The 20,348-nt window shown below is 48.5% G+C and overlaps 1 protein-coding gene across 1 annotated transcript in view; it reads left to right on the top strand.

Annotated features, from left to right (window-relative positions):
- The first annotated feature begins 681 nt into the window (after window positions 1-681).
- Window positions 682-20,348, top strand: part of LOC140385915 (chondroitin sulfate glucuronyltransferase-like) — a 46,262-nt gene continuing 26,595 nt past the window's right edge. Inside the window, exons 1-2 of the mRNA XM_072468559.1 lie at window positions 682-2,423; window positions 6,204-6,768. Coding sequence (XP_072324660.1) covers window positions 2,146-2,423; window positions 6,204-6,768 — 843 coding nt within the window. The 5' untranslated portion in view covers window positions 682-2,145. The remainder of the gene's footprint in view (window positions 2,424-6,203; window positions 6,769-20,348) is intronic.

Genomic DNA, 20,348 nt, shown 5'->3' with positions numbered 1-20,348 from the left:
GACCCCCCCTCAACCAGGGAGACCCCCCCCCCAAACCAGGGAGACCCCCCCCCCCAACCAGGGAGACCCCCCCAACCAGGGAGAACCCCCCCCCCAAACCAGGGAGACCCCCCCTCAGGGAGACCCCCCCACCCAGGGAGACCCCCCCTCCCCAGGGAGACCCCACCCAAGCAGGGAGACCCCCCCCAAGCAGGGAGACCCCCCCCACCCAGGGAGACCCCCCCCCCCACCCAGGGAGACCCCCCCCCCCCACCCAGGGAGACCCCCCCCCACCCAGGGAGAGACCCCCCCCAACCAGGGAGACACCCCCCCCCCCCCAACCAGGGAGACACCCCCCCCCTCCAACCAGGAAGACCCCACCTCCACCCAGGGAGACCCCCCGCAACCAGGGAGACCCCCCCCAGGGGGACCCCCAGTCTGAGGAACCCCCATCCAGGGAGACCCCCCCCAAAAAAAAACAGGGAGACCCTCCCCACTGAGGTGCCCCCCCCACACTGAGGAGCCCTACCCACTCCCCCCATACTGAGGAGCCCCCACCCAGGGAGACCCCCCCCCACACTGAGGTGCCCCCCCCACACTGAGGAGCCCCCCCCCATACACTGACGTGCCCCCCCCACGACGCTAAGGAGCCCTCCCCACCCCCCAGGGAGCACCCAACCCCACACTGAGGAGCCCCCCCCCCCCCCCCACACACTAAGGAGCTCCCCAGTCTGAGGTGATCCTCCACAGTCTGAGGAGACTCTGCACCCCACCCCTCTTCCCCCGTCTGCAGTCACTGGCAGCGTTGGGATCTGAATTGATCCCCCCACCCCAGCTGCTTCTGTAATTCTCTAAGATGTGAATGCCGCTGCATTGCCAGTGATCTGAAATGTGGACCAACCATTCCTCAAAGTGTATCTGCCCCTCAGTCTGCCCGAGGTCCAGTGTTGAGGGTCTGACAGCTCTTTGAAATGACACTCCACCTGATGGGCCTGAAAGAAGATTCAAACTGTGATTCATTCTGAAGGTGCTTTACTGCAAGATTCTTCTCCTGAGTATGAGACATTCCTTTCAAGTATCTAAACCAAGAAGAATTCACCAGATGATTAGGTCTCGTGCTGAGGGAATATGAATTGAAGGTGAAACAAATCCTAGATAAAAGCACATGACTGCGGAATCTGAAACAATAACAAAATACTGGACAATCTCAGCAGGTCTGACAACGTCTCTGGAGACAGAAGGGAGCTAACGATTCGAGTCTGAATGACTAACAAATCCTGTCTGCCAATTTCCCCTAATCTGCCTGTATTCTGACAGTAATTTATTGATCAATGCATTCACTGAATGTGAAGATCAGCATATTATTGTCACAGGGATTTAACCAGAAACCTTTTCTCAACAGTAGCACGTGTGTTGAACACCCTGTTTAATCTTTCCGTACATGGGCCATACCCACACTGGTCAGTAGAGTGTTAAACCCCCAACCCCCCCCCCCATCCCCCTTGCAAGGAAAACGGAACTTCAGAGGGTGTGAGGAAACATTTCTCCGTTTGTGGTGGTGTGTCCTTCCAGAATATGGAGAACAAAGCGGTTGGGACAGAGAGAGTCAATATGACTGCAGTAGAATTTTAGCAAGTAGGTGAAACATTCTAGCATTAGGATTTATGATCAATTGAAAATACTTTTGGTCTCCCAGGCTATTGTTTATCCAGTGCTGTTAGTATTTGTCCCGCATTCTGCTCAAGTTTCAAAGGTTGTGTACATTCAGTGTGGCTGGGCTGAGTTGAGATGTCAGAAGGTGATGTGTTGCTCAGTCTGGTGTGATCAGTGTTAGTTTTATTGATTATGTTTTGATTTTTGTTTGCATTGTGATCAAATCTCCATTTGAGGCTGATTTTGTGCCCTTTGGGTGTCACTCTCACATGTGTTCTCTCTTATGATTGGAGACATTTCTCTTTGAAGCTAGCTTCAGACAACAGTGTGGTGCTGGGAGCTGAGAATCACCACTTCAAGCCTGTCAGTGTCTGCATTTGAGACAAGACAAGTCAGTATTTTAATTTGGAGTAATTTCTATGAGAGTATTTGTATCAGATCCTTGTTTTGTTTGTGTGTCCACCCCTTTGCACTCTCTCTCTCTGCTGTTGCTTTTCCTGCCAATTTTATACAATGCGTTTGACTTCCTTGCTCCTACTCTTCCGTCCTGCTCTGCCCCTCATCCTGGGGCTATCCTTGGGCTGCAGCCTGAGTTTGCTGCGAGTCTCTTGGAACCAGGGGGATGGGGATGAGTCGTGCATGGATGCAGGGGCCAGCAGGGGTCTGCCCCATGACAACAGTCGCCTGGAACCAGGATCAGAGACCAGAGACTTCAGCGACAACAAGGAGTATGAACCCAGGATTGTTCCTTATTACAAGGATCCCAACAAACCGCACAAGAAAGTTCTGAGGTAAGGATTTAACATGGAAAGAAATGCATATTTGTGATCTTTAAAAGCAAAAACACGTTTGACGTGTTTAATTTTTGTTTCCAAATATAGAGCTTTCTTAGCTTAAGTACTCTCCCTTATTGGGAGAAAAAGTCCGTTAGTACTGGTCGCTCTGCATGATCTAGTCCAAGTACCCATTTTCCGTGTGTAAGCTTTGACAGTGAATAGTGACAAGCTTTTCAACTGCAAAAGGCACAAGCACTCTGCCTGATATTCAAACAGGTTCATTTCCTCATTGTGAAGGAGCAATCGAACAACAGGAGGGTTGGTTAATTGCTCAATCGCTGAAGGCAACAGTTCTCCACCTAATCTGCAGGCCCACATGTGGCCCATCAGGTTTCTGAGTGTGGCCCACGAGACATTCTGTTGACCGCTGCCCATGGGCAGGGTGTCACATTCCACAGATTTCCATCCGCGTAGTTTTCCTACCGGTTTGACTGAAGTGATTCATGCACAAAGCGAGGGTGAGTGAAGTGAGGTGCGTGCTGATTGCTCCCAACACGGACTGTGAGAGCCGTGCACTCTGCGGCCAAAATATTTATTTATTTTGCTTTTCTCATTTGAAGTTGATGACCGTTCTGTTAATTTATAAATGGTGAAGTATTTTCTATAACTCGTCATGAAATATTCGGCGTGTATTAAATGTATTTAATCTTATTCATCGGGTCATGGTTAGTGAACAAGCGGATTTCGATCTTGCGGCCCACTCACTGACCTAATGTCAATGTGGGCTACATGCTCCCCTCTGACTCGGGTCATGGGGGTCAGGTTTCGGGCGGGATTCTCTGTCCTGCCGCACCCAGCAGGCCTGAGTGCGCTGCCGGTGAAGCAGAGAATCCCGCCGATGGAGAGTCCAGCCCCTCGTCGTTTGGGTGCGACATTGAACTGAGCCTCTGACTCTGCCTGTAATGAGTATGATTTAGCCCGTGGCCATTGAGAAGAGCAGGAGAGTTCTCCCTGGTGTCTTGGTCAATATTTATCCTTCAACCAGCATCAAAGAAGTTTTAAAGGAATAGAACCAGAGAAACATTACGGTGCAGAAAGGGGTCATTCAGCTCATCATCTCTGCACTGGCCAAAAAAGCGACTCGCGCCTCATTTTAATCCCACTTCCCAGCACCTGCTCTGTATCCTTGCAGGTTCCGGCATTTCAGGTGCAGATCCAGGGACCTTTAAAACGAGTTGAGTGTTTCAGCCTCAACCACCAACTTAGGCCGTGAATTCCAGACACCCTCCACCCTCTGGGTGAAAAACATTTTCCTCAGGCCCCTCTCATCCTCCTACCAGTCAACCTAAATCTATGCCCCCGGTAATTGACCCCTCTGGCAGGAGGAACAAGTCTTTTCTATCTACTCTGTCTGGGCCCTTCATAATAGTATACCTCAATTAGGTCACTCCTCGGCCTCCTCTGTTCTAAGGAAAACAGCCCCGGCCTATCCAATCTCCTCACAGCTGCAAATTTCCAGCCCTGGCAACATTCTTGTAAATCCCCTGTGCTCTCTCTCCGGGGTAATTATGTGCTTCCTGTAATGTGGTGACCAGATCTGTACACTAAACCCCAGCTGTGGCCAAACCAGCATCTTATACAGTTTCAGCATCACATCCCTTTCTATTCAATACCTCACCCAATATAGAAACACATTCCATATGCTTTCCTGACCACCTTGTCCACCTGCCCTGCCACCTTCAGTGACCCGTGGACAGCACTCCAAGGTGACTCACTTCCTCAACTCCTCTCAATATCTTCTTGTGAGTATTCCCTTCCTCTGTTTGTCCTCCCAAATACATTCCCTCACTCTTCCAGGTTTAATTCTATTTGTCACTTCTCTGTCCACCCAACAGCTATCCTCTCACTATCAACTACACGACCAATTGCTGTGTCATCTGCAAATTTCCCAATTACGCCTCCTGCATTGGAGACCAAATCAATGATAGATACAACAAAGAGCAAGGGCCCAACACTGAGCCCTGTGGAATGCCACTGGAAAATTCACAAAAACATCCATCGACCACTACCCTCAGTTTCCTGTCACTGAGCCAATTTTGGATCCAACCTGCCACTTCCCCGGTTTCCCATCTCTGACTTTTCTGACCAGTCTGCCATGTGGAACCTTGTCTGAGACCTTGTCAGATACCTTACTGAAATCCATAATCCGAGGAAAGTCATTTTGGATTTGAAACGTTAACTCTGTTTCTCTCACCACGGATGCTGCCAGACCTGTTGTGTTTTTCCCGCTCTTCTGTTTTAATTTCAGATCTCTGGCATTGTTATCACTTTGCGGTGAGTGGGCTCTTGCTGTGTGAAAATCAACAGCTGCAGTTGCAGCAAGGGCAGTCTCTGAGTTAGTTTGCCTCTCGGCCCATGATGAGCAGCCCCAAAATCTGCCCTCATGATTCTGGGTGTAGGAGACGGAGAAAGCCAGCGTTCCTGATATGGTGTAGCACCCACTCTCTGGGCCGTAGACTGCATGGGGCCTAGTCAGCTTCAGGCAAGTTAACGATTGCGGCCTTGTCCTGGCCCTGCCGATTGATGAAACCTGGGCTTATTGTAGCGATAAAATACTAGAGGATGGATAGTGCTCAAGGAACCAGAAAGAAAAACTTTTATTTCTCCAGTGCCCTTTCCGCCTCAGGAGCATAGAATGGGGCAGCCCACAAGGAGGCCATTCAGCCCATAATGCCTGTTTTAGCTCTTTGAAAGTTAACTCCACTCCCCAGTGCCTTTTCCATTCAGGTGAGTTTCCTCATTGCCTTTGGTTCATTTGCCGATTCCCTTAAATCTGTGAGAGTGTTAATGGCCCTCCTGCCACCAGTCCTCCTTATCGCCTCCTCAAAACCCCTCATAATTTTGAAGCCTCTATGCAATTTTCTTTTCACCTTCTCTGCTCCAAGGAGAGCAGTTGCTGTCTTTGTTAACATCTTTTTAAGGGTTGTTGGCAAGGCCAGCATCCCTAATTTCCTATCTGCACTCTCACCATCGAACTGAAGTGTCCCCTCCCTGTTACCACTCTTGTAAATCTCTGCTGCACCCTCTCTGAGGCCTTGACATTGTTCCTAAGGTGTGGTGCCCAGAATGGGACACGATGCTCCAGCTGACACCTAACCAGTGTTGTACCAGGTTTAGTGTAACCTCCGTGCGGTTGTACTCCCTGTTTCTGAAACCAAGGATTCTTCACGTTCTTCCAACGACATCCTCAGCTTGTCTGACAGCAGTGAAGTACCTATGAAGGGTCGTCACTGTTGTAATGCAGCAGCCAATTTGTGCACAGTAGGATCCCACAGACAGCGACATGACAATGAAATTTAGGCCTCAAAAACAGCAACAGTTTGTTAGCAATGTGCTGGTTCGGTATTAAACTAAAGTCACCGGTGAAGCAGTTGCGAGAGCAACTTGATCCCTTTGTGGTCATCAGCCATTCTCCAGTAAAGAGCAAAAATAAGACTTGCATTTCCGTAGCACCTTTCTTGACCTCAGGGCATCCCATAACCAATGAAGCACTTTTGTAATGTAAACAAGACAGCCAATTTGTGGACAGCAAGATACCGCAGATAGCAATAAGATAAATGACCACATAATATGCTTTCTGAAGGGATAGCTGCGAGATAAATGTTGGCCAGCACACCAAGGTGAACCCTATCGCCCCCACCCGACCTATCATGTCTTGCTATGTTCCGATGTTAATCAGGGCGGGGAAAGAAGTTGAAATACAGGCACTGAGGCTGTCTGCTTCTCCACCCCCAGGACACGTTACATTCATACGGAGCTGGGAATCCGCGATCAACTATTTGTTGGTATCTTGACATCTAAGGCTACTCTGAACTCGCTGGCTATCTCTGTTAATCGGACAGTGGCCCACCATTTCAGCAGGCTGATTTACTTCACTGGATTTCGCAATGCCAAGATCCCGCACGGGATGCAGATAGTCTCCCATGGAGACGACCGTCCAGTATGGCTGATGTACCGGACCATCCAGTACATCTACCAGCACTTTGGCAACGAGTACGACTGGTTCTACCTGGCGCAGGACAACACATACACACAGGCCGAGCGTATCAAGTCTCTCGTTTCTCACCTCAGCATTGACCAGGACCTGTACCTGGGCCGGGCGGAAGAGTTCATCGGTGGCGACCCGGACTCCCGATACTGCCACGGTGGCTACGGTTATGTGATGTCGCGGAGTGTCCTCGACAAGCTTCAGCGGTACCTGGACAACTGTCGCAACGACATCCTGAGCGTGCGGCCTGACGAGTGGCTCGGTCGCTGCATCATCGACTACATCGGCATCAGCTGCGTGAATAAACACAAGGTCAGTCGCCAGTGGGTCTCCCCTCCCCTATCCCCTGACCTGCTAAAGACAGCAGCCTAGAGAGTTGTGAGAATACGGAACTCGCTACCCCAGGGAGTGGTCAAGGCAAATTGTATAGATACATTTAACAAGAAGCTACACAGGTACATGATGGGGACCCACAGGGCAAGTGTAGAACTCGGCCACAAACCAGAAAATACTAGCTCAATAATTGAAGGTGGGCTGCGGTAGTGTTTTCATAGAATCACAGATTTTTCACCGCACAGAGCGAGGCAGTTCAGCCTACCGTGTCTGGGTTGACCATCACACGCCTATCTACTCACCCCATTTTCCAGCATTCGGCACATAGCTATGGCATTTGCAGTGCTCATCTAAATACTAACATATTGTGAGGGCGCCTCTACCCACCCTTTCTGGCAGCGACCACGACACCGTGATGCAGGAAGCCATTCACGCAGGGGGGAGCAAAAAGGCTAGTGGTAGGGGATTTTGTTATTGGGTATAGATCGCATCCCTTGGGAACAGGAGTGAGAGCCACGCATGGTGTGTTGCCTACCTGATGCCCAGGTGACGCGCATCTCAAACCGGCATGAAAGGGTTTTGGAGAGGGACGGGGAGGATCCAGTTGTTGTGGTCTACACTGGGACCAACAGCATAGACAAGAGGTCCTATTTTAGGGCTATCAGGAATTAGGAACAAAATTGAATAATCTCTAGATTATTACCCAAGCCACGTGCAAATTGACATAGAAATAAGAAAATTAGGGAACTAAACACGTGGTTAAAGGAGTGGTGTCAGAAAGAGGGACTTCATTTTGTGGGGCACTGGCATCAGAATTGGGACAGAAAGGTGCTGGACAGTTGTGAGGGCTCGGTCTGGGACCAGTGTCCTAGCGGGAAAGGCTAAATAGGGTGGTCACACAGACTTTAAACAAGTAAATGGGGGAGTGGGGAGGCCTCGGGGGAAGTCAATACAGTTTCAAAAACAAGTCACAGGGCAGAGAGTAAAGAAACGGTCAGGAATCATACTTCAGGTACAACAGGTAATGGCAAAACAATAAGTATATTGATTAAACCAGCAGAGAGAAACAATGCGTGGGTGAATAAAGCATCAGTGCCGAGGGACAGGGGAGAGTGTACGGCCCATATAACAGCTCTCTGTACAAATACACAGAGTATAAGGAATAAATGAAATGAATTGCAGGCACAAATTCAAATTGGAGATTATGATATACTGAGATATGGCTACGGGATGGTCAGGACGGGGAACTTAATATACCAGGTTATAATGGTGTATAATGAGGTGGAGGGCTGTTGTAGGCTGCAAAGAGACATTGATAGGATGCAGAGCTGGGCCGAAAAATGGCAGATGGAGTTTAACCCTGATAAGTGCGAGGTGATTCATTTTGGTAGAAAAATTTGAATGCGGATTATAGGGTCAACGGCAGGGTTCTGAGGAATGTGGAGGAACAGAGAGATCTTGGGGTTCATGTCCACAGATCTCTGAAGGTTGCCACTCAAGTGGATAGAGCCGTAAAGAAGGCTTATAGTGTGCTAGCGTTTCTTAACGGGGGGCTTGAGTTTAAGAGCCGCGGGGTTATGCTGCAACTATACATGACCCTGGTGAGACCACATTTGGAGTATTGTGTGCAGTTCTGGTCACCTCATTATAGGAAGGATGTGGAAGCATTGGAAAGGGTGCAAAGGAGATTTACCAGGATGCTGCCTGGTTTGCAGGATAGGTCTTATGAGGAAAGGTTGAGGGAGCTAGGGCTTTTCTCTTTGGAGCGGAGGAGGATGAGAGGTGACTTAATAGAGGTTTATAAGATAATGAGGGGGATAGATAGAGTGGACGATCAGAGAATATTTCCTCGGGTGGATGTAGCTGTTGCAAGGGGGCATAACTATAAGATTCAGGGTGGGAGATATAGGAGGGATGTCCGAGGTAGGTTCTTTACTCAGAGAGTGGTTAGGGTGTGGAATGGACTGCCTGCTGTGATAGTGGAGTCGGACACTTTAGGAACTTTCAAGCGGTTATTGGATAGGCACATGGAGCACACCATAATGACAGGGAGTGGGATAGCTTGATCTTGGTTTCGGACAATGCTCGGCATAACACAGAGGGCCGAAGGGCCTGTTCTGTGCTGTACTGTTCTATGTTCTATGATGGTGTCAGGACGGATAAGGAAAATGGCAGGGGCGGGGGCAGGTGGTGAGTAACCTTACTGATATTAGAAACAATCAATTAATTGGTGAGAGGATATAATGAGGGGAAAGAATCTAGCGGGACCCTGGCGCTGTGAAGCAACAGTGCTAATCACTATGCTACCGTGCCACAAATGTGGGTCAATTACAGACCGAGACAGGAGAATTCATAATGGAGACTAGGGAAATGAAGGAGAAATTGAACAATTACTTTGTGCACAACTTCATGGAGGGGGATAGAAGAAACCTCAGATTCGAGGGAACCAAAGGACTTGTGAAAATGCGGAATGGAAAGAAATTAGTATGAATGCAGAGGTAGTACTCCAGGAATTGATTACATTAAATAGTGACAAATCCCCTGATCCCGATGAGCTACAGCCCAGAATATTGAAGGAGGTGGCTAGGAGATAGTGAATGCATCTTTCAAAATTTTATAGATTCAGGAAAGGTTCATGTGCATTGGCAAGTAGCAAGTTGTGAGGGTAGCAACCCCCACTGTTTAAGAAGGGAGGGAGGGAGAAAACCCCAACATTTGCTCGGATACCGGACTTGAACCCCAATATCTTTTTTAATTTGTAAAATTGAGAGGAAAGGATACTTTGCTCCAGACACAATTCCACGCAAATACAGGGATACGGAATATTAAAACAAAATTTAATATTAACATAGTATTAAACTACCTTAATATCACAGAAATGTAGCTTACAATCAACAGTTAAACAATGCCTAACAATGAAAAGGAATGCATTAACATCTAACTGACACCACCTTTATCTCCAATCAAGCAAAACCCATCACAGGTCAAAAACCTCTTAATTACAGTTAGAAAATGCAGGAATACTTGCTGTACACTTGAATAGAGTTTATTTTAAAAGACTGATTAGAGAGAGAGAGATCCTGTCAGGAAACAGCTTGTAGATTCTTGTCTGCCAGACTGCTGCTCAACCTGACCGTCTTTTGTAGAAGCTGTTCAGCCAGAAATAAACTAACTCAAAACTGACTGCCCCAGACTTGGCTTCTCCCATTAATTACATCATCCCATTCCTCTCCAAACACACAGAATTTACAGTGAAGAAGGAGGCCATTCGGCCCATCAAGTCTGCACCGACCCTTACAAAGAGCACCCGACTGAAGCCCACGTATCTACCCTATCCCAGTAACCCCACTTAACATTTTTCTTTTTGGACTCTTTAAGGGCAATTTAGCATGGCCAATCCACCTAACCTGCACATCTTTGGACTGTGGGAGGAAACCGGAGCTCCCGGAGGAAACCCACGCAGACACGGGGAGAACGTGCAAACTCCGCACAGACAGTGACCCAAGCCGGGGATCGAACCCGAGACCCTGGAGCTGTGAAGCAACTGTGCTAACCACTGTGCTGCCGTGCTGCCCATGACCTACTTGCTCAAATTCCAAATTATTTACTCTCCAGGGAATCCCCAGAAATCATAATTCCCATTCAGCCTTTCCTTGTAAACATAAAGAAGGATGGAAAGAAGGGTGCCCTTTACAAAATCTTAATTGCCCTTCTGCACCTGGACAATAATGATATGATTGGGCAGAGTCAACATAGATTTATGAAAGGCAAATAATACAAGCTGGTTGGTGTTTTTGAGGATGTTATGTACAGCATTGATACAGGAGAACCAGGGTCTATGGTGTATTTGGCTTTTCCGAAGACTTTTGATAAGGTCCCATACAGGAGGTTAGTAAACAAAGCAAAATTAGAGCTCATGGGACTGGGGGTAATATAACGCTATTGAGTGAGGATTGGTTAACAGACCAAAAACAGAATAGGAATAAACGGGCCATTCTGATGATGGCAGGCTGTTACTAGTGGGGTATCGCAAGGAGCAGTGCTGTGACCACAGTTGTTGACAATGATTTGGATGTGGGGGCCAAATTGAATATTTCCAAATAAGCTGATGACACAAAACTAGGTGGGAATGTAAGTTGTGAGGAGGATGTAAAGAGGCTTAAAGGGGACTTGGACAGACTAAGGGAATGGTCAAGAACATGGCAGAAAGAATACAATGTGAATAAATGTGACGTTATCCGCCTTGGTAGACAAAAATGTAGAGTATTTCTTAAATGGTGAGAGGTTGGGGGAGCGTTGATGTTGAAAGGGAGCTGGGTGTCCTTGTCCATGACTCACCAAAGCTCGTGTGCAGTTAGTTGCGACAAGCAATTGGGAAGGAAAATGGTATGTCACGAGGGGATTTTGGTACAGGGGTAAAGATGTCTTCAATTTTATAGAGCGTTGGTGAGACCGCACCCGAGTATTGTGGATAGTTTTGGTCTCCTTATCTCAGAAAGCGGCCTTCATTTCCGGGAGAGAGAGAGGGAGCCGGAGCGCAGCAAGTGCAGCTTGGGATTCGGGTAGCTGTTTAAACTTGCCCCCAGTTTCCAGCGGCCTTCATTTTCGGGAGAGAGAGAGGGAGTTGGAGCGCAGCGAGTGCAGCTTGGGATTTAGTGAGGTGTTTAAACTTGCCCCCAGTTTCCAGCGGCCTTCATTTCCGGGAGCGGGAGAGAGAGAGAGGTAGCCGGAGCGCAGCGAGTGCAGCTTGGGATTCAGGTAGGTGTTTAAACTTGCCCCCAGGTTCCAGCGGCCTTCATTTCCGGGAGCGGGAGAGAGCGAGGGAGCCGGAGGGCAGCGAGTGCAGCTTGGGATTCAGGTACGTGTTTAAACTTGCCCCCAGGTTCCAGCGGCCTTCATGTCCGGGAGCGGGAGAGAGAGAGGGCGCCGGAACGCAGCGAGTGCAGCTTGGGATTCAGGTACGTGTTTAAACTTGCCCCCAGGTTGCAGTGGCCTTCATTTTCGGGAGCGGGAGCCCGAGTGCAGCTTGGGATTCAGGTAGGTGTTTAAACTTGCCCCCGGGTTCCAGCGGCCTTCATTTCCGGGAGAGAGAGAGGGAGCCGGAGTGCAGCGAGTGCCGCTTGAGATTCAGGTCGGTGTTTAAACTTACCCCCAGGTTCCAGCGGCCTTCATTTCCGGGAGCGGGAGAGAAAGAGGGAGCCGGAGTGCAGCGAGTGCAGCTTGGGATTCAGGTCGGTGCTTAAGTGTTTGATTTTTACCTCTATTTAAGTTGGGCGGTTGCTAAACCCGAGACACTACATTTGTAGTGTCTCCCACCCTTCCACCTCCTCTAACCTAAGGGGTTGAGTGAATAGCAGGTAAGCTCTTTCTTTTCTTTTTCTTTTATCCGCAAGTTATAGCTTCAGATTTTCGGCGGGCGCAGTGGCCAGGGGTCTGTCGGGAAGGTAAGTTTACCCTTTAAAAACTTACCTTGCAGGAGAAGCGGCCTTCAGATTTTCGGCGGGAGCAGTGGCCAGGGGTCTGTCGGGAAGGTAAGTAGCTGGGAGAAATTTAACTCTTCGTGGGTTGGTAAGTATTGTGATTGGTAAGTAAAATCCTTATTCCTTTCACTTATTCATTATTTGATATTATATTTGTAATCAGTTAAGGTAAAGTGTAAAAATGGCAGGAGATCCCAGACCCGTGTTATGCTCCTCGTGCTCAATGTGGGAGTTCAGGGGCGTGGCCGATGCCCCTGACTCCTTCATGTGCGGGAAGTGTATCCAGCTGCAGCTCCTGTTAGACCGCATGACGGCTCTGGAGCTGCGGATGGATTCACTTTGGAGCATCCGTGATGCTCAGGAGGTCGTGGATAGCACGTTCAGTGAGTTGGTCACACCGCAGATTAGGATTGGTGAGGGAGACAGGGAATGGGTGACCAAAAGGCAGAGAAAGAGCAGGAAGGCAGTGCAGGTGTCCCCTGCGATCATCTCTCTCCAAAACAGGTATACCGTTTTGGATACTGTTGGGGGAGATGACTCACCCGGGGAAGGCAGTAGTAGCCAGGCTCATGGCACCATGTCTGGCTCTGCTGCAAGAAGGGCAGGGAAAAGACTGGCAGGGCTATAATTATAGGGGATTCAATCGTAAGGGGAGTAGACAGGCGTTTCTGTGGTCGAAAACGAGACTCCCGAATGGTATGTTGCCTCCCGGGTGCACGGGTCAGGGATGTCTCAGATCGGCTGCAGGACATACTGAAGGAGGAGGGTGAACAGCCAGTTGTCGTGCATATAGGCACTAACGATACAGGTAAAAAACGGGATGAGGTCCTACAATCAGAATTTAGGGAGTTAGGAGATAAGTTAAAAAGTAGGACCTCAAAGGTAGTAATCTCAGGATTGCTACCAGTGCCACGAGACAGTCAGAGTAGAAATTCAAGAATAGTCAGAATGAATACGTGGCTTGAGAGATGGTGCAGGAGGGAGGGGTTCAGATTTTTGGGACATTGGAACCGGTTCTGGGGGCGGCGGGGCCATTACAAATCGGATGGTCTACACCTGAGCAGGACTGGAACCAATGTCCTGGGGGTGCTTTTGCTAACACTGTTGGGGAGGTTTTAAACTAATGTGGCAGGGGGATGGGAACCAGATTAGGAAGTTAGAGGTCAGTAAAGAGGCAGCAACTAAAGCTAGTAAGGTACTAGATAATAAACTCAATGTGACTAAGGGGAAGAGTAGACAGGGAAGAGATGATGAACGCAAAGGGACAGGTGGTCTGAGATGCATTTGTTTCAGGTAAGTGTAGCAGGTAAGGCAGATGAACTTAGGGCTTGGATTAGTACCTGGGAATATGATGTTATTGGTATTAAGGAGACTTGGTTGAGGGAAGGGCAAGACTGGCAACTAAATATCCCGGGGTATAGATGCTTCAGGAGGGATGGAGAGGGAGGTAAAAGGGGTGGAGGAGTTGCATTACTGGTCAGAGATGATATCACAGCTATGATTAAGGAGGGCACGATGCAAGATTCAAGCACTGAGGCAATATGGGTAGAGCTAAGGAATAGGAAGGGTGCACTAACATTGTTGGGACTTTACTACAGACCTCCAAAAAGCGAGCGTGAAGTAGAGGTACAAATATGTAGACAGATTATGGAACAATGTAGGAGCAATAGGGTGGTCGTGATGGGAGATTTTAACTTCCCCAACATTGGTATGGCGTTGGGGAGAGTTATAGATCTAGGAGTACAGGTTCATAGCTCCTTGAAGGTGGAGTCGCAGGTGGACAGGGTGGTGAAGAAGGCATTCGGCATGCTTGGTTTCATTGGTCAGAACATTGAATACAGGAGTTGGGACGTCTTGTTGAAGTTGTACAAGACATTGGTACGGCCACACTTGGAATACTGTGTGCAGTTCTGGTCACCCTATTATAGAAAGGATATTATTAAACTGGAAAGAGTGCAGAAAAGATTTACTAGGATGTTGCCGGGACTTGATGGTTTGAGTTATAAGGAGAGGCTGGATAGACTGGGACTTTTTTCCTTGGAGCGTAGGAGGCTTAGGGGTGATCTTATAGAGGTCTATAAAATAATGAGGGGCATAGATAAGGTAGATAGTCAACATCTTTTCCCAAAGGTAGGGGAGTCTAAAACTAGAGGGCATAGGTTTAAGGTGAGAGGGGAGAGATTCAGAAGGGCCCAGAGGGTAGTGAGTGTCTGGAATGGGCTGCCAGAGGTAGTAGTAGAGGCGGGTACAATTGTGTCTTTTAAAAAACATTTAGATAGTTACATGGGTAAGATGGGTATAGAGGGTTATGGGCCAAGTGCGGGCAACTGGGACTAGCTTAATGGTAAAAACTGGGCGGCATGGACTGGTTGGGCCGAAGGGCCTGTTTCCATGCTGTAAACGTCTATGATTCTATGATTGAATGGGACTCATGTAGTCTTGGAGGCGTAGATGGAGCAGAATTTGTAAGGAGCATCAAGGAGAGTTTTTTAGAGCAGTATGTAAATTGTAAATAGTCCAACTCGGGAAGGGGCCGTACTGGACCTGGTATTGCGGAATGATCCCGGCCAGGTGGTTGAAGTTTCAGTCGGTGATTACTTTGGGAATAGCGATCACAATTCCGTAAGTTTTAGAATACTCATGGACAAAGACGAGAGTGGTCCTAAAGAAAGAGTGCTAAATTGGGGAAAGGCCAAGTATAACAAAATTCGGCAGGAGCTAGGGAATGTGGATTGGGAGCAGCTCTTTAAAGGGAAATCCACATTTGAAATGTGGGAGCCTTTTAAGGAAAGGTTGATTAGAGTGCAGGACAGACATGTCCCTGTGAAAATGAGGGATAGAAATGGCAAGATTAGGGAACCATGGATGACGGGTGGAATTGTGAGACTAGCTAAGATGAAAAAGGAAGCATACATAAGATCTAGGCGACTTAAATCTGATGAAGTTTTGGAGGAATATCGGGAAAGTAGGACAAATCTCAAACGCGCAATAAAGAGGGCTAAAAGGGGTCATGAAATATCTTTGGCTAACAGGGTTAAGGAAAATCCCAAAGCCTTTTATTCGTATATAAGGAGCAAGAGGGTAATTAGAGAAAGGATTGGCCCACTCAAAGACAAAAGAGGGAATTTATGCGTGGAGTCAGAGGAAATGGGTGAGATTCTTAATGAGTACTTTGCATCGGTATTCACCAAGGAGAGGGACATGACGGATGTTGAGGCTAGGGATGGATGTTTAAATCCTCTAGGTCAAGTCGGCATAAGGAAGGGGGAAGTTTTGGGTATTCTAAAAGGCATTAAGGTGGACAAGTCTCCAGGTCCGGATGGGATCTATCCCAGGTTACTGAGGGAAGCGAGGGACAAAATAGCTGGGGCCTTAACAGATATCTTTGCAGCATCCTTGAGCACGGGTGAGGTCCCGGAGGACTGGAGAATTGCTAATGTTTGATAACGTTTCCCATGGCAGGTTGATGGAAAAAGTGAAGTGGTATGGGGTTCAGGTGTACTAGCTAGATGGATAAAGAACTGGCTGGGCAACAGGAGACAGAGAGTTGTGGTGGAAGGGAGTGTCTCAAAATGGAGAAAGGTGACTAGTGGTGTTCCACAGGGATCCGTGCTCGGACCACTGATGTTTGTGATATACATAAATGATCTGGACGAAGGTATAGGTGATCTGATTAGCAAGTTTGCAGATGATACTAAGATTGGTGGAGTTGCAGATAGCGAGGAGGACTGTTAGAGAATACAGCAAAATATAAATAGATTGGAGAGTTGGGCCGAGAAATGGCAGATGGAGTTCAATCCAGGCAAATGCGAGGTGATGCATTTTGGAAGATCTACTTCAAGAGCGGACTATACGGTCAATGGAAGAGTCCTGGGGACAATTGAGGTACAGAGATATCAACGCAGGTCGATAGTGGTCAAGAAGGCATACAGCATGCTTGCCTTCATCGGACGGGGTATTGAGTACAAGAGTCGGCATACAGCATGCTTGCCTTCATCGGACGGGGTATTGAGTACAAGAGTCGGCAGGTCATGTTGCAGTTGTATAGGACTTTGGTTAGGCCACATTTGGAATACTGCGTTCAGTTCTGGTCGCCACATTACCAGAAGGATGTGGATGCTTTAGAGAGGGTGCAGAGGAGGTTCACCAGGATGTTGCCTGGTATGGAGGGTGCTAGCTATGAAGAAAGGTTGAGTAGATTAGGATTGTTTTTGTTGGAAAGACGGAGGTTGAGGGGGGACCTGATTGAGGTCTACAAAATTGAGAGGTATGGACAGAGTGGATAGCAACAAGCTTTTTCCAAGTGTGGGGGTGTCAATTACAAGGGGTCACGATTTCAAGGTGAGAGGGGGAAAGTTTAAGGGAGATGTGCGTGGAAAGTTTTTTACGCAGAGGGTGGTGGGTGCCTGGAACGCTTTGCCAGCGGAGGTGGTAGAGGCGGGCACGATAGCATCATTCAAGATGTATCTAGACAGATATATGAACGGGCGGGGAGCGGAGGGAAGTAGATCCTTGGAAAATCGGCGACAGGCTTAGATAAAGGATCTGGATCGGTGCAGGCTGGGAGGGCCGAAGGGCCTGTTCCTGTGCTGTAATTTTCTTTGTTCTTTGTTCTTTGAAAGGATGTACTTGGCCATAAAGGGAGATTCACCAGGTTATTCCCTGGATGGTGGAATCGTCTTTATGGAGAGGGATTGTGGAAAGTGGCCCTGTATTCTCCAGAGTTTCGAAGAACGAGAGGTGATCTCATTGAAACTTATAACATTCTTACAGGGTGTGGTTGGCAGGATGCTTCCCCTGGCTGGGGAGTCTAGACCAGGGGACACAGTCTCCGAATAAGGGATAGGCCGGTTAGGGCTGAGATGAGGAGGGATTTCTTCAGAGTGATAAATCTTTGGAATTCTGGAATTCTCTACCATGGAGGGGTGCGGAAAGTCAGGAATTTCAGCACCTTCAAGACTTCTGGATAATAGATTTCTGCATAATAATTACGTCAAGCAGTATGGGAATAGTGGGGGGAAATAGCATGGAGGTAGATAATCGGCCATAATCTGTTTGAATAGAGGAGCAGGCTCAATGGACAAAATGGCCTATTTGCTGTGCTGCGATGGTCTTCCCAAGAGAATGGTGGGTGCAGGATCATCGACTATTTTTAAGGCTGCGGCATTGAGTTTAGGAGAGTAAGAAGCAACTTGATTGAAACCTTTAAGATCCTGAGGGATGTTGACAGGCTGGATGTGAAGAGGATGTTTCCTCTTATCAAAGATGCAGAACTCGGAGGTCCCTGTTTAAAACGACAAGATGAGAAACCTTACCCCAGAGAGTCGTGGCTCTGGAAGCAGAGTCTTTCACTATTTTCAAGGCGGAGCTAGATAGATTGTCATCAACAAGGTAATCAAGAGTAGGCAAAAGAGGGTGGCGGAGCTGTCAATTAGATCCACCGCGATCTTGTCGGATTGGATCTGTGCTTGGGCCTCTGTTTGTAGTGTACATAAACGATTTGGAGCAAAATGTAGTCGGAAAATGTAGCCGGTCTGATTAGCAAGTTTGCCACTAAGGTTGGTGGAGTGGCAGATAGTATTGAGGATTGTCAGAGGATACAGCAGGACATAGATAGGTTGGAGACTTGGGCAGAGAAATGGCAAATGGAGTTTAATCCGAACAAATGTGAGGACATGCATTTTGGTAGGTCTGACATAGAGCGGAAATATACCGTAAATGGCAAAACTCTTAGGAATAGAGAAAGTCAGAGAGATCTGGGCGTGCAGGTCCACAGATCTTTGAAAGAGGCAACACAAGTGGACAAGGTAGTCAAGAAAGCATACAGAATGCTTGCCTTCATTGGACGGGACATCGAGTATAAAAACTGGCAAGTCATGCTGCAGTTGTATAGAACCTTGGTAAGGCCACACTTGGAATATTGCGCACAATTCTGGTCGCCACATTACCAGAAGGATGTGGAGGCCTTGGAAATGGTGCAAAGGAGGTTTACAGGATGTTGCCTGGTCTGGAGGGTGTTAGCTATGCAGAGAGGCTGAATAGACTCGGACTGTTTTCATGAAAAAGACGGAGGTCGAGGGGTGACCTGATAGAGGTCTACAGGATTATGAGGGGCATGGATAAAGTGGATGGGCAGGCACTCTTTCCCAGGGTGGAAGGGTCAGTCACCAAGGGGCATAGGTTTAAGCTCCCTGGGGCAAAGTTTAGAGGAGATATGCGAGGCAGGTTTTTAAACATCGAGGGTGGTGAGTGCCTGGAATGCGTTGCCAGGGGAGGTTGTAGAAGCAGATACATTAACGGCGGTCAAAAGGCACCTCGACAAACACATGGGTAGGATGGGTATAGAGGGATACGGCACAATGAAGTGCTGAAGGTTTTGGCAAAGGTTGGTATCATGGCCGGTAGAGGCTTGGAGGGCCGAAGGGCCTGTTCCTGTGCTGTATTGTTCTTTGCTCTTTGAATGGTTGGGCAGGTTCGAAAGGTCAACTCCTCCAAATCTGAATGTTTCTATGTTCGTATGTTCCATGTCAGCAGCTCCTGAGACGGTTCATTGTCCATCCTTCGTCCATGAACCTATGTTGTGCTAGTCGGGAATGTTGAAGGTGAGTGCGGTGTGCTCCTTGCTCAGTATTCATGTCTGTGTTTCTCACAACAACAGTTCATGGATGGTGACCATACTCTCTGCTCACCGTAAACCAGGGACCATACTCTCTGCTCACCGTAACCCAAGGACCATACTCTCTGATCACTGTAAACCAGGGACCATACTCTCTGCTCACCATAATCCAGGGACCATACTCTCTGCTCACCGTAAACCAGGGACCATACTCTCTGCTCACCGTAAACCAGGGACCATACTCTCTGCTCGCCGTAAACCCAGGGACCATACTCTCTGCTCACCTTAAACCAGGGACCATACTCTCTGCTCACCGTAAACCAGGGACCATACTCTCTGCTCACCGTAAACCAGGGACCATACTCTCTGCTCACCGTAAACCAGGGACCATACTCTCTGCTCACCGTAAACCAGGGACCATACTCTCTGCTCACCGTAACCCAGGGACCATACTCTCTGCTCACCGTAACCCAAGGACCATACTCTCTGATCACTGTAAACCAGGGACCATACTCTCTGCTCACCATAATCCAGGGACCATACTCTCTGCTCACCGTAAACCAGGGACCATACTCTCTGCTCACCGTAAACCAGGGACCATACTCTCTGCTCGCCGTAAACCCAGGGACCATACTCTCTGCTCACCTTAAACCAGGGACCATACTCTCTGCTCACCGTAAACCAGGGACCATACTCTCTGCTCACCGTAAACCAGGGACCATACTCTCTGCTCACCGTAAACCAGGGACCATACTCTCTGCTCACCGTAAACCAGGGACCATACTCTCTGCTCACCGTAACCCAGGGACCATACTCTCTGCCCACCGTAAACCCAGGGACCATACTCTCTGCTCGCCATAAACCAGAGACCATACTCTCTGCTCACCGTAAACCCAGGGACCATACTCTGCTCACCGAAACCCAGGGACCATACTCTCTGCTCACCGTAAACCCAGGGACAATACTCTCTGCTCACCATAAACCAGGGACCATACTCTCTGCTCACTGTAACCCAGGGACCATACTCTCTGCTCACCGTAAACTCAGCGACCATACTCTCTGCTCACCATAAACCAGGGACCATACTCTCTGCTCACCGTAAACCCAGGAACCATACTCTCTGCTCACCGTAAACCCAGGGACCATACTCTCTGCTCACCGTAAACCAGGGACCATACTCTCTGCTCACCGTAAACCAGGGACCATACTCTCTGCTCACCGTAAACCCAGGAACCATACTCTCTGCTCACCGTAAACCCAGGGACCATACTCTCTGCTCACCATAAACCAGGGACCATACTCTCTGCTCACTGTAACCCAGGGACCATACTCTCTGCTCACCGTAACCCAGGGACCATACTCTCTGCTCACCGTAAACCCAGGGACCATACTCTCTGCTCACCATAAACCAGGGACCATACTCTCTGCTCACCGTAACCCAGGGACCATACTCTCTGCCCACC

This window comes from Scyliorhinus torazame, chromosome 11, assembly GCF_047496885.1.
Source record: "Scyliorhinus torazame isolate Kashiwa2021f chromosome 11, sScyTor2.1, whole genome shotgun sequence".
NCBI classification, from domain to species: domain Eukaryota; kingdom Metazoa; phylum Chordata; class Chondrichthyes; order Carcharhiniformes; family Scyliorhinidae; genus Scyliorhinus; species Scyliorhinus torazame.
This window is presented reverse-complemented; position numbering and strand designations above follow the sequence as displayed.